At 42.8% G+C, this 13,881-nt stretch overlaps 1 protein-coding gene across 1 annotated transcript; it reads right to left on the bottom strand.

Moving 5' to 3' along the window:
• Positions 1 to 1,091: 1,091 nt before the first annotated feature.
• LOC135552276 (epsin-2-like) lies at positions 1,092 to 13,868 on the bottom strand. Its single transcript, XM_064983802.1, has 11 exons — positions 13,821 to 13,868; positions 13,014 to 13,154; positions 12,745 to 12,846; positions 11,751 to 11,906; positions 9,314 to 9,442; positions 8,164 to 8,284; positions 7,799 to 7,980; positions 6,596 to 7,646; positions 4,921 to 5,073; positions 4,295 to 4,432; positions 1,092 to 2,941 (listed from the first exon to the last, which is right to left on the bottom strand). The coding sequence occupies exons 3-11, from the start codon at positions 12,811 to 12,813 to the stop codon at positions 2,508 to 2,510; spliced, it is 2,433 nt and encodes an 810-aa protein (XP_064839874.1). The 5' UTR covers positions 12,814 to 12,846; positions 13,014 to 13,154; positions 13,821 to 13,868; the 3' UTR covers positions 1,092 to 2,507.
• Between the last annotated feature and the right edge of the window lie 13 nt (positions 13,869 to 13,881).

The raw sequence follows: 13,881 nt of genomic DNA on the forward strand, positions 1-13,881 counted from the left end.
GAGTCCTTGTCCACCCATTACGGTTGTACAATGCATGCATGAAAGTTACCGAACAGATGTTTGTGAATGAACGAATTAAAGAAAACAACTTACCATATAAGGCCTTCAAAGACATCGCCCCTCTACACTCCTTCTTCCTCTCTACCATATCCACTTTCTTCACCTTTTCTCCCTCACTCTCGCGCTCGTCTTTCTTGGGTGAGTTTCTAACACAAATACACCCAGATTTGACTTAATCCTCACGCGCCCATCTGTTACTTTCTCTCTCTTTGCTCCCTATATCTATCCATCCATCCCTCACATTCTCTCTCTCTCTCCCCCTCCCTCCCTCCCTCCCTCCCTCCCGTCCCCTTCTTCCACTCCACTTTAGGGAAATCCATTATCATACTTAGCAGTTCACTACATAATGATTAACGTTATGGCTTTAGACGTGAACCCACTGTGTCATTTGTTGTACTGTACTGATGTGCTGTACTGCTCTGACCCCTCTGATTACACGAGATTTCACACAGTCTGTTCCCCTCTGGGGAATCCCCATCGTGACCCGGATGATGAGTCAACACCCAAACTTTCCTTTGGGACATATTCTGAATGAGGAGTAGAATTAGAGAATTTACAGTATGCACTCACCACTCAGCCTCTCGCTTTCATCCCGTCATCAACTCTGATCCACCCAATGTCCCTTCAACCCAGCAATCTCCACTCCGTTTAGCTCACTCCCCATCAAACAGCAGTTCCGCAAATGATGTCAACCAATTAGTTTGAATCATCCCGATTTCGGAGAGGGGCTGGAAGAGTGAAGTGGGCGAATGAAAAATAATTTAAATTGGGTTTTAGTCTAGTGGCGCACATGCATATATGTGCAAACTAAAAATATATATGCGGTATATAACACAGACTCACTGTACTGGAGTTACAGATGTGTCGCCAGCCCTCTTGTGGCCATTTGTAATAACTACCATCACTATGATGCGGATTGAGACAGGTGTTGATTGCGCATAGACCATACGCCTCATTCAAAGAGACAACAGGCATTGATGGAGACGCCTTAAAACATAAGAAATGCCAACAAAGAGAGAATTTGCAGATACTGTAGTCAGAGCTGAGCTCTCAGGAATTGAATCATTTTATTTCTCAAATGCGTACTGTCACAGTTTACATCACAGCCTTGACATACACAATAAAATAAAGATTGATCATACAAAAATGTAATTATAATAGTAGCTATGATAACATTTATCGTAGCTGTACTAATACACTTGCACTACGATTCAGATCAATTCATTTGTTGACTTCCAGTCCCACTTTCATTTCGCTTCCCGTTTTGTGCGCCGTCTTGTACTTCGACCGTTTCGTTTGAGGCCAAAGAAGGAATGCAAAAATACAGAATGACAAGCATCCAATAGGCCTCACGATGAAAACTCACTGAATAGATATACATGAACAGTACTGTATGCATGGAATGTTGTCTTTCAATACAAATATTTGACAACAAAAAAATACTTTCAACTGACAGATAGCTTCGCAGGACAGAAAAAGGGATTATGACAAATCCAGCTTTCATTTGTATACAATGTGTTTGTTCCCGAACACAAGAAAATAAGTAGACATATACATGTGTATAAAATGATAAAAGGGAAATAAAGCCACTATTGGTTATTGGATGATAATGTGGATGATTAGGGTTCTATCCAATTGGATATGACCTTTTCCAACCAAAGTCACTGTTTAACTCAAGAAACCCATGGGAAAATGACAACTTTGATGTTTGCTGTCAGTAATGTCATATGAATGAATTTGAATATGGCTCGAGTTTGTTTTTCGAAAGTGTCTGTTGGAGGCCAAGTGTTCAAGAAACAAACGAATTGTTTAATAAATAAATAAATACAATAAATAGGATAATAAATTAATTTTAAAAATACAATAGAACTTTAAAAATGAAAAGTTACTGTTGTTATGGTTACTTTTGCTGAAGGACCTCACCTCATCTTCGCACAAAACATGCCCGCTCACACACACACACACACACACACACACACACACACACACACACACACACACACTTCCTGAAAGCGTCTCTACTAGCATCCTGTTCTTTATGGGAACGTGTCCCACTGTAGGCTTTTGTAATGATTGTACAAATATTGCTATCAGGTCTTCTTAACCCTCCGTCCATCCCTCTCAGAGCCTTTTGAGTCAAGCATAAAGAACGCGAGCATTGATAATAACCTGGTCAGCGTAACTGAAAACGAACAGCACAAGAGCAAAATCACACAAGACCTAAATGGATCTAACTCCTAAGTTCCCCACTCTTGAAAGAACCTAAATGAAAATCGAATCAACCAAAATTGAATGTTTTTCCATGAAAAATCATTTCAGAATAATTATATTTTGCCTTTGCTTCATTTCTTACATATCGTTGCATACACCTAAATTGGACATGTACATTATATTAACCATTGTAGATATTGGGGTTGAGGAAGGTGAGCTGGGCAGGTTGCAGCTTTTCAAAAAAGGAAAGGATTGTTGTTCTGTTGAAGAGACTCTCCCATCCCGGTGTCCAAAACCATGTGTGGCTGCAAAGGGACCCCGCGTCCCATTGGAGGAGTGGAAGCTCCCAAGTGGGCCACTGCAGAGTGACCTGCCTGAGGAATCACCCCCAGACAATTGGGTTGTACCATCACAGCTCCAAAACAGGGGGTTGCCATCTGAGGACCCATTGCAGGCATAGCCAGGCCAGGACGAGGCATGCCCAGGGAATGGGATGATAGCTGGGATAAAGGAGTCCCCAGCATGGGGTTGGGGGACCGAAAGCTGGGGTGGGTAACACCGTAGGACATAGCGGTGGAACCAAAAAGGCTGGAGTTTGGGGGGATTGTAGTACGAGACACGCCAGCAATGGACGTGACTCTGCCCATAGGGCCTGGGCCTTGTAAAACGCCTGGGAAATTAGGAAAGGCAAAAGAAATGTGGCAAGAGAGGGAGGAGGAGGAGGGATACACAGTACAAAACATTCCAAGAGAGTGTAGAACAGAGGGAGGAGTGAAAAGGTTACATATTTAAAATGTATACAATACCAGTCAAGTTTGGACACACCTACTCATTCCAGGATTTTTCTTTATTTGACTATTTTCGACATTGTAGAATAATAGTGAAGACATCAAAACGATGAAATAACACATATGGAAGCATGTAGTAACCAAAAACAAGTGTTAAACAAATCAAAATATATGTTATATTTGAGATTCTTCAAAGTAGCCACGCTTTGCCTTGATGACAGCTTTGCATACTCTTGGCATTCTCTCAACCAGCTTCATGAGGTAGTCACCTGGAATGCCTGGAATTTCAATTAACAGGTGTGCCTTGATCAAAGTTATTTTGTGGCATTTCTTTTCTTCTTAATGTATTTGAGCCAATCAGTTGTGTTGTGTCAAGAACTTTGAAGGTTTCTTCAAGTGCAGTAGCAAAAAACCATCAAGCGCAGTGATGAAACTGGCTCTCATGAGGACCGCCACAGGTGTGGGGGTGCTCTGCTGGTGACACTGTCAGTGATTTATTTAGAATTCAAGGCACACTTTACCAGCATGGCTACCACAGCATTCTGCTGTGATACGCCATCCCATCTGGTTTGCACTTAGTGGGACTATCATTTGCTTTTCAATAGGACAATGATCCAACACACCTCAGGCTGTGTAAGAGCTATTTGACCAATAAGGAGAGTGATGGAGTGCTGCATCAGATGACCTGGCCTCAACAAATCACACGACCTCAACCCAATTGAGATGGTTTGGGATGAGTTGGACCACAGAGTGAAGGAAAAGCAGCCAACAAGTGCTCAGCATATGTGGGAACTCCTTCAAGACTGTTAGAAAAGCATTCCAGGTGAAGCTGGTTGAGAGAATGCCAAGAGTGTGCAAAGCTGTCATGAAGGCAAAGGGTGGCTACTTTGAAGAATCTAAAATATATCATATATTTTGATTTGTCTATCACTTTTTGGGGTTACTACATGATTCTATATGTGTTATTTCATAGTTTTGATGTCTTCACTATTATTCTACAATGTAGAAAATAGTAAAAATAAAGAAAAACCCTTGAATGAGTAGGTGTGTCCAAACTTTTGACTGGTACTGTAAGTGACTACAACTACCGATGCTGACCCACACAACAGTTATTCACTATAGGGGTAGGAAGACCTAGTCAAAACACTGAATCACAAGCACTGCTTTAAATGAATGGATAAATATATATTCCCTCTCTCTCTCCCCTGGTCTCTCTTTCATTTACCCGTCCTTACTTTGTTGCTTGGCAAGAACGTTGAGGGGGGGTTGTTTGGGTTCGGAGGAGAGGAGTGAGTCCATGTTCACGAGTGAAGCTCCTGCGCCAAGGAACGAAGCTGGCGATTTGTTGTTTTCGTCTGCGGCGGCTCCATTGTCTGTAGAGAGAGAGCAAATATTATTGTGATATACAATAAGAGATCTTGAAGATTTCGCCAAACCCTAGAGGAATCATTGCCTATGGGTGGGAAGTATAAATATGAGCAAGGATGGGTTTCACCAGACAAGGATATGTTAAGTATAGTTGTTGGAGACAGACAGAGGGAAGACAGATAGAGTGCTAGCACACAAAGAAAAACATGAATGGAATCTGTGAGCGTAACCAAACATGCTTGACTGAAAAAGGGAATACAGCGTTTAACTAAGGGACTTAGGAATCAAAAAAAAACATCTTACCCCAGGACACATCAATTGCCGACTAGCCCAGAGAAAGAAAAAGGAGCACTCAGATATCTGCATGCAAGGATGTTTGAGGCTTATTGCCAGGACAGAAAGACAGGCTTACATTGCGGCGTGTGTCAGACACCTTCCTCAGAGCTTGGAGCTTGGAGGCCTTTAGGAAGCATACATTACTACAGTACATTACCTGTGCCATTACTTGGAGCTCCCCATGGGTCAGAGTTCATAGTGTCTGTAGTGGTGGAAGCTCCTCCATCTCCCCAGGGGTCACTTGTCAATGCTGTGTCTGTGGGAGCAGCAGTTGCACCCCAAGGGTCACTGGCGGTGGGCGGAGTCGATGCTGGAGGAAAGGGGAAGGGGTTAACTTTAGGATTGAGACAAAATCTGTATTAAGAGCATGTGTGATGAGGTCACAAGGTTATAACCGTTACCAGTAGTTCACCAACTACTACTCAGACAGAGTTCAGTGTGTAAAATCGGAGGGCCTGTTGTCCTGACCTCAGTCTCTATGGGGGTCCCACAGGGTTCAATTCTCAGACCGACTCTTTTCTCTGTATATATCAACGATGTCGCTCTTGCTGCGGGTGATTCCCTGATCCACCTTTATGCAGACGACACCATTCTGTATACACCTGGTCCTTCTTTGGACACTGTGTTAACTAACCTCCAACCGAGCTTCAATGCCATACAACACTCCTTCCGTGGCCTCAAAATGCTCTTAAATGCTAACAAAACCAAATGCATGCTTTTCAACCGTTCACTGCCCGCACCCGCCCGCAGGACTAGCATAACTACTCTGGACAGTTCTGACCAGGAATACGTGGACAACTACAAATACCTAGGTGTCTGGCTAAACTGTAAACTCTCATTCCAGACTCATATCAAACATCTCCGATCCAAAATCAAATCTAGAATCGGCTTCGCAACAAAGCCTCCTTCACTCACGCCCCCAAACTTACCCTAGTAAAACTGACTATCCTACCGAACCTCGACTTCGGGCGATGTCATCTACAAAATAGCTTCCAATACTCTACTCAGCAAATTGGATGCAGTCTATCACAGTGCCATCCGTTTTGTTACCAAAGCGCCTTATACCACACACCATTGCGACCTGTATGCTCTAGTCGGCTGGCCCTCGCTACATATTCGTCGCCAGACCCACTGGCTCCAGGTCATCTACAAGTCTATGCGAGGTAAAGCTCCGCCTTATCTCAGCTCACTGGTCACGATAACAACACCCAGTCGTAGCACGCGCTCCAGCAGGTATATATCACTGGTCATCCCCAAAGTCAACACCACATTTGGCCGCCTTTCCTTCCAGTTCTCTGCTGCCAGTGACTGGAACGAATTGCAAAAATCGCTGAAGCTGGAGACTTACATTTACCTCACTAACTTTAAACATCAGCTATCTGAGCAGCTAACCGATCGCTGCAGCTGTACATAGTCCATCTGTAAATAGCACCAAAATCTACCTACCTCATCCCCATATTGTTTTTATTTACTTTGCTGCTCTTTTGCCCACCAGTATCACTACTTACACACCATCATCTGCTCATCTATCACTCCAGTGTTAATCTGTTAAAGTGTAATTACTTTGCTACTATGGCCTATTTATTGCCATACCTCCTCATGCCATTTGCACACACTGTATATAGACTTTCTTTTTTTCCTATGGCGTTGACTGTACGCTTGTTTATTCCATGTAACTCTGTGTTGTCAGTGTTGTTGTTTCTGTCGCACTGCTTTGCTTCATCTTGGCCAGGTCGCAGTTGTAAATGAGAACTTGTTCTCAACTAGCTTACCTGGTTAAATAAAGGTGAAATAAACATGAAAAAAAATAAATAATAACCATTACTCCTTACCTGGTGGTCCCCATGCGTCATCATCAGCCTTCGAGCCATCGCCAAATGGATCTGCGGGGGGAGAGGCAGCTGTGGTTCCCTCGTCTCCCCAGGGATCAGCCTTCTTTTCAGACGGTGGATTGGATGGAGCACCCCACGCATCTGAAGCCTCGGTTGGTGGACTGGATGGTGCCCTAAAAGGATCAGCACCTTTCGTTGGGGTATTCAATGGGGCCCCAAAAGGATCGGAATTGTCTTTTGACATATTGGATGGTGCCGAAAATGGATCCTCTGTTGGTGCCCCAAACGGATCGGCTCCATCTTTAGACATATTAGTTGGTCCTGAAAAGGGATCATCTTTTGGTGCCCCAAATGGATCAGAACCACCTTTTGGTGTATTGGATGGTGCTGAAAAGGGATCATCTTTTGGTCCCCCAAACGGATCAGATCCACCTTTTGGTGTATTGGATGGTGCTGAAAAGGGATCATCTTTTGGTGCCCCAAATGGATCAGAACCACCTTTTGGTGTATTGGATGGTGCTGAAAAGGGATCATCTTTTGGTCCCCCAAACGGATCAGATCCACCTTTTGGTGTATTGGATGGTGCTGAAAAGGGATCATCTTTTGGTGCCCCAAACAGATCGGAACCATCTTTTGGTGTATTGGATGGTGCTGAAAAAGGATCATCTTTTGGTGCCCCAAACGGATCAGCTTCAACTTTAGATGATACATTGGATGGTGCAGAAAATGGATCAGAACCATCTATTGTAGCCGCAAAAGGATCTGAACCATCTGTTGGGGCACAGGCTGGTGCCGCAAAAGGATCTGCTTCTTCTGTTGTAGCATTAGATGGTGCACCCCATGCATCCTCGGATGGAGCTTTGGATGATCCGCCCCATGCATCCTCGGATGGAGCTTTGGACGCAACCCCCCAAGGATCAGGAGCGGGTGTCTTGGCTGCTGCACCCCATGCATCCTCCTCTGATGGCGCATCTGCCCCGCAAAAGGCGTCAGCAACTTTTCCTGCTTTGGCGGCATCCTCCCACTCAAGCTCTTCCTTGGTCATCTTCGACTGCAATTACATAAGTGATTGGACAATCAATCATCAAACACACATTTATTTGGTCGATGATCCAATATTGTCCTAAGTGTACAATCATTTACTGAAGGTGTCTTTGAGTCCAAATAAAGGGAGAAATCAGACTATTGAAGTGTAAAACTAACCCTTCGTTCCTCCTCTTTTTTCTGGGCCTCTAGTCTCAGTTTTTCTTGCTTCTTTGCCTCAAAGCTGGCGGCGAGATCAGCCACAGACGGGATGTTGGCCAGGGAGGGGAGCCCGGTGGCTCCTGGGACATACACTGGCTTGTAGTTGGGGTCCTTGGGGTCGTTGGGGTCGTCCGAGGAGGCTGTGGGAAGAGCATGATAAGATATAGCATGATAAGATACATTATTATGTCAAGCAGGGTTGGTGTTCAATTCAGGTTTCAATTGAAGAAATTGCATTCTGTGAGATTCTCCGGGAATGTTTTTAAGAGAAATGGGTCAAATGAAGTCTCTTAAATGTCGAGTCTGTGCTCTCTAATGCTCACCAGTGGCGTTCTTTGAGATCTTGTCTCTGGTCTTGAGCGCAGACTCTCGCTCTTCCTTTAGTTTCTCGTCGTCCTCCATAAGAACCAGTACTACCTTGGCCTTCTCCCTCACGTTCACCCCCTGTGAAGGATAGCATGAGCAGACATTAGTACGTACCGCTAGACAGCTCTCTTTCCGGAGCATGGGGCTCCCTAAGTGTAACTGTGCAAAATTAGTATGGGAAAGCTCAATATCAGAAAAGAAGTGGTCAGTGTATGAATGGCAAAGCACTGTGTTAGCTTAGATGTTAGTAGAGCCAGATACTTCCAAGCCTCACTCACTTATTGGACTGGTTTCCCACGGGCCAGTTTACACCTATTCCTGTTCGACAAAGAACTTTTGCTGGAGATTTTCTGAATGTACTAATCATAAAAGTTATGCTCGTTTTGTCATTTTTATTAGGATCCCCATTAGCTAACGCCACAACGCTAGCTAATCTTCCTGGGGTCCAACACCAATTAACAGGACATTACAAATAACCACAAATCAAGACTTTAAACATTCAACAAGTAGACAATACAGATAATTAAAATACCTGACAGGAAACACATTTAACATTCAGTTGATACTTTCTACTTCCTGTCCAGTGATATGGTCTACCACATTCGATGTTCTTTTATTTTTTTCTTTAAGGTGGATTTACTTTTTGTCTGAGAAATATGGATTTGGTAAAAAGTTCCATTTAGCTATAGCGCTACATAATACTGTAGATTTAAGGCGATTTGTCTTTGGCTTGAGTTGTTTTAGCTGCCCTGAATTTGCCTGTCTGGTTTGGTGGTTATGCGTGTGTTGCTAGTATGTACTAATTGGACTGAGAAATACTGTGTTTTTTGTTTTTTTAATATAGCATTCCTTAAGAAAATCAGAAGACTAGATTTTTGTTTAAACTTGAAGCCATGAGAGATTCTGATGCATTTTAATATTATTCATTCAGTTAGAGGAATGAAGAGATAATCTGGAGATAAAAGGTATGCCAATGGTAATTATGAATACATATATTCGCTCACAGTTCATTTCTCAAGTGGGGAGGCTTCAAAAGTAATACCTTGGAGATGGAACCTGCATATCAGAGAGGAGTTGGTGGGACAAACATGCATTTAGCTTTAGTACCTGATCTTTCCCATCCTTGTCCTGGAAACGGAACTCTGTTAGCGCTTTCACAATGTAGATGTTGTCCTTCATCGTATTCAGAACGCGGTCTGAGCCCGTCTTTAACAGGTTCTCCAGCAGGGTCAACGACTGCAGTTGGGGGATGGGAGTAAAATAATTTAATAGGGAATCAAGACGATCATCCCCTACTCCTTTAAAAACACTCTCTGAAACTTGATCTCTGCATGGAGCAATCGTCAGAACAAATAAATACAATCGTTCATAAAAACGTAAGATGGCACCATAGTGAAAGCCAAGATGTGGCAGAGAAATATGGCGAAGAGGGGAGCGTTTGTATGAAATTACAAGCGGATTGTAAAAGTTGAGAAAGATGACAAAACATACAGTACCCGTCAAAAGTTTTGTGTATTTTCTTTCCTTTTTAATGCGTTTGAGGCAATCAGTTGTGTTGTGACAAGGTAGGGGTGGCATACAGAAGATAGCCCTATTTGGTGAAAAGACCAAGTCTATACTATTGCAAGAACAGCTCAAATAAGAAGAGAGAAACAACAGCCCATCATTGTTTTAAGACATGAAGGTTAGTCAATCTGGGAAATTTCAAGAACTTCGAAAGTGCAGTCGCAAAAATCATCAAGACGGAACTGGCTCTCATGAGGACAGCCACAGAAAAGGAAGACCCAGAGTTACCTCTGCTGCAGGGGATAAGTTCATTAGTGTTACCAGCTTTAGAAATTGCAGGCAAAATAAATGCCTCACAGAGTTCAAGTAACAGACATCTCAACATCAACTGTTCAGAGGAGACTGCGTGTATCTGGCCTTCATGGTCTATTTGCTGCAAAGAAACCACTACTAAAGGACACCAATAAGAAGAAGAGACTTGCATGGGCCAAGAAACACGAGCAATGGACATTAGACTGGTGGAAAACTGTCCTTGAGTCTGATGAGTCCAAAGTTAAGAATTCTGGTTCCAACCGTTGTCTTTGTGAGAAGCGGAGTTGCTTGACCAGCAACACGTACCAGTATTGCGGAACAACTCAATAAATATAACAATTCCTAAAGCATCTAATCCCTCTGTGCTGAATGACTACCGTCTTGACATCCTTAGCAATGAAATGCCTTGAGAAAATTGTGAAAAGTCATATTCTCAGCGTCACCCAGAAGATCCTCAACCCATTTCAGTTTGCCTGTCAGCCCAGCAGAGGAGTTGATGATGCATAGACTTCAGGAAGCATACAACACCTACCTCTGCAACATCTATCAGAGGTCAGAACATAGAGATTGTAGAGGAATACAAAATACACCATCCCATCTGCTGTGCGCTTAGTGGGATTGTCATTTGTTTTTCAACAGGACAATGATCCTAAACACACCACCAGGCTGTGTAAAGGCTATTTTACCAAGGAGAGTGATGCATCAGATGACCTGGCCTCCAAAATCATCCGACCTCAACCCAATTGAGATGGTTTGGGATGAGTTGGACCACAGAGTGAAGGAAAAGCATCCATCAAGTGCTCAGAATATGTGGGAACTGCTTCAAGACTGTTGGAAAAGCATTCCTCATAAAGCTGGTTGAGAGAATGCCAAGAGTGTGCAAAGCTGTCATCAAGGCAAAGGCTGGCTACTTTGAAGAATCAAAATATATTTTAGATTTGTTTAACACTTCTTTTTTTTACTATATGATTCATTATGTGTTATTTCATACTTTATATGTCTTCTGTATTATTCTACAATGTAGAAAATAGTCAAAATAAAGAAAAACCCTTGACTGGTACCGTGTATGTCCGATGCCAATATAAATACTGTAGACGAAATGTATTTGTATCTGATTTGTGGCAAAAGAAACAAAATGAAGAAGAAAGTGTCAAATAATATAAGATAATATTTTCACAGTAAGAGGAATAATGATTTTTTTTTAAATTATAATTATATATCGGCTACATTTTTACAAGGCTCTCAACAACAAAAACCACCAACCTACTTGAATAAGAGAACATAATATTACAGGAAACATGGACTGAACAGAAATATAAACGCACCATTCATATACAAAGGCTTGATATAGACATTGTCATCTCTGAAAGATACCCACACTGAAGTGATTGATACCAGTAACTCAAACTCAATGCGTCATAGCAATCCACCCCACCAAAGACAAGATAAATAAATAATTTGATGTGACGGAAAAAGAGAGAGGTGGGGTTCTATCCAGCACTGGTTGATGAACTGAGCTGTTCAGCAGGATAGCTCATCAATTATTCAGAATAAAGTTTCAGAATAAAGAGTAAAGTATGCATACAGCCAGTGAGCCATACATTACGAACAACTTTGATGTTATGATGAGTAGATGTACTAATCTGTAGATTAGATTCTTGTATACACAATCTATCTAAATCTTTCAAACTATAAATATGTGTGATTATACCCCTTTTGGCCTCACCTTGTAGATGTGCCTCCAGTTCTTGTCGTCTTTGAGGCGTTTCCACAGCATGGTCATGATCTCGTTGCAGGCCACCACATTGTAGGTGAGGTCTGAGATGTCGGCCATCTGTGAGCTGGAGGGGCCCCAGGGGTCATTGGAGGTGGCCTCCCTCACCTGACAGGCATACAGCAGTGTTAACACAGATTATTTTCCAGACGGAGAACAAAGGCTCCCCTACTTGACCTAGATAGTTTGTGTGTATGCATTAATATGTAGGCTACGTGTGCCTTTAAAAAAAATGTATATAGTTCTGTCCTAGAGCTGTTCTTGTCTAATGATGTTCTGTATAATGTCATTCTGTAATATGTTTCATATTTTGTGTGGACCCCAGGAAGAGTAGCTGCTGCTTTTTCAACAGCTAATGGGGATCCTTATAAAATACCAAATACCATCCAGGCCTTCTGGCACCAAACTTGTACTATATAATTGTAGGAAAATACTGGTGATAGAGTCACTGGTGTTACAGACAGGGGTAGCAGATGGAGGACTTACCCATGCTCTGCTACAGAAGGTGTCTTATTTCAGAACGATGCTGCAAAGGCACTTCAGAATGCTGACAGTGTCAACTGAACAGCAGGGGTGGCCATTCTTACCCTACAAGGGCCAGTGTGGATGCAGGCTTTTGCCCGAGCCAAGCAGTACTAGCTCGATTCTACTAAATTAAAGCCTTGATCCAGGACTGCATGTGTGCTACTAATTGGCTGGCACAAAAGCCTGAACCCACACTGGCCCTTGTTGGGTAAAACGACCCACCCGTGGTACAGCATTTAGAGTAGAGAAAGAGAGGGATAGAGTGAAGATGAAGGGAAGTATGCAAGGTAGTAGTGTGAGAGGAAGATGGGACAAATCAAGAGGAAGTCAGAGAACAAAGGACAGAGAGCAAGAAAAGAGAGAGCGAAGGGTTAAAGGAAAAGGGGGAAAGACGAGATGGAAAGTAAATCACATCCTTTACCTTGACCTCAGCCTCAGAGAAGTTCTGAACGAGGTTCTTCAATTGTCGGCGTAGCATAGAGGACGTCATGGTGCCCGATGGGGTGTCTCAAACCACAAGGACCTAGTCAGTATAAAGACTAGTAAGAGCATGTACACACACCTTTCACTCATATATTAACCATGACGCTTCTGTCTTGCCTCGCGTAACACCAGACATGTATGTGTCTGTAACACAGGAGAAGCTGCTTGGCACTTAACCCAAATCATGCTGCTTATACCTCTGTTTACCTATTGAAATAAAACGGACTGTGGGTGATGTCAAAGAAGTGGGTCTCTCTTTCGATCTGCTCTCACTGGATGCTCATTCTGTTCGTCTTTCTCCACGACAACATTGGGTCCCAGCACACACAGATCTGGGGGAAAAATATCCTAAAAAGAGAGCAAAGCAATGACACAGCTATAGGCTATTGAAGAAGCAACTTCACATTGGCATGCCACTGGGCAACACATTGTACCACCCAGTTATGCAATGGTTAGCTTTGTGTTTTTAAATGTAAATACCAAACAGAAAAATGCCAAAGGTAGCCTAGTAACGAGACATCGTCATGATTGTAACCAAATCAACACCATTCACGTTAGCAAAAAGGCTAAACTAGCTTAGTGGCTAGCTAGCTTCATGCAAAGCCAATGTAATGCCGACAAATCCAGGATCTACAGTGCTACAGATTAGCTATGCACCAGAGTAGGCTACTGTCGATTTAGCATGATATTTGGCAATATTCTTATTGAAGAACAGTAATTGCGATAGATCAACCAAGCTCGTGTCTGCATCACGATTCAGAACCATGGACAGCTACCGTAGCTAGCCAACGTCAGTGCATCTTCATGGCTGTCGAATGTTGTTTTCCTCCAAGCTTTAGCGTAGCAAGCAATCTAACCAGTTAGCTATCAATGACAGCCGTCCAATAACAACGACAGCTTGGAAAATATAGCTTTGGTAAACTTCTAAGGACAACGGACACATTTAAGATAGTATACTTCCATTGGGTATCCATTTTTTATATGATTTTGCGTGTATTTGAAAGGAATACGAACCTTCGGGATGCTTTCAGGGATCTGCAAAGAACTACAATTTCCGCTTCCGTCTGCAATTCGC

The sequence above is a fragment of the Oncorhynchus masou genome, chromosome 13, assembly GCF_036934945.1.
Source record: "Oncorhynchus masou masou isolate Uvic2021 chromosome 13, UVic_Omas_1.1, whole genome shotgun sequence".
Taxonomy (NCBI): Eukaryota; Metazoa; Chordata; class Actinopteri; order Salmoniformes; family Salmonidae; genus Oncorhynchus; species Oncorhynchus masou.

Coding starts and splice junctions, on each gene's coding strand:
- LOC135552276 (XM_064983802.1), bottom strand. CDS start 12,813: ATGACGTCCTCTATGCTACGCCGACAATTGAAGAACCTCGTTCAGAAC. Junction 9,443..11,750: donor ACTGGAGGCACATCTACAAG/GTGAGGCCAAAA, acceptor CCCCAACTGCAG/TCGTTGACCCTGCTGGAGAA. Junction 7,647..7,798: donor AAAAAGAGGAGGAACGAAGG/GTTAGTTTTACA, acceptor ATGTAATTGCAG/TCGAAGATGACCAAGGAAGA.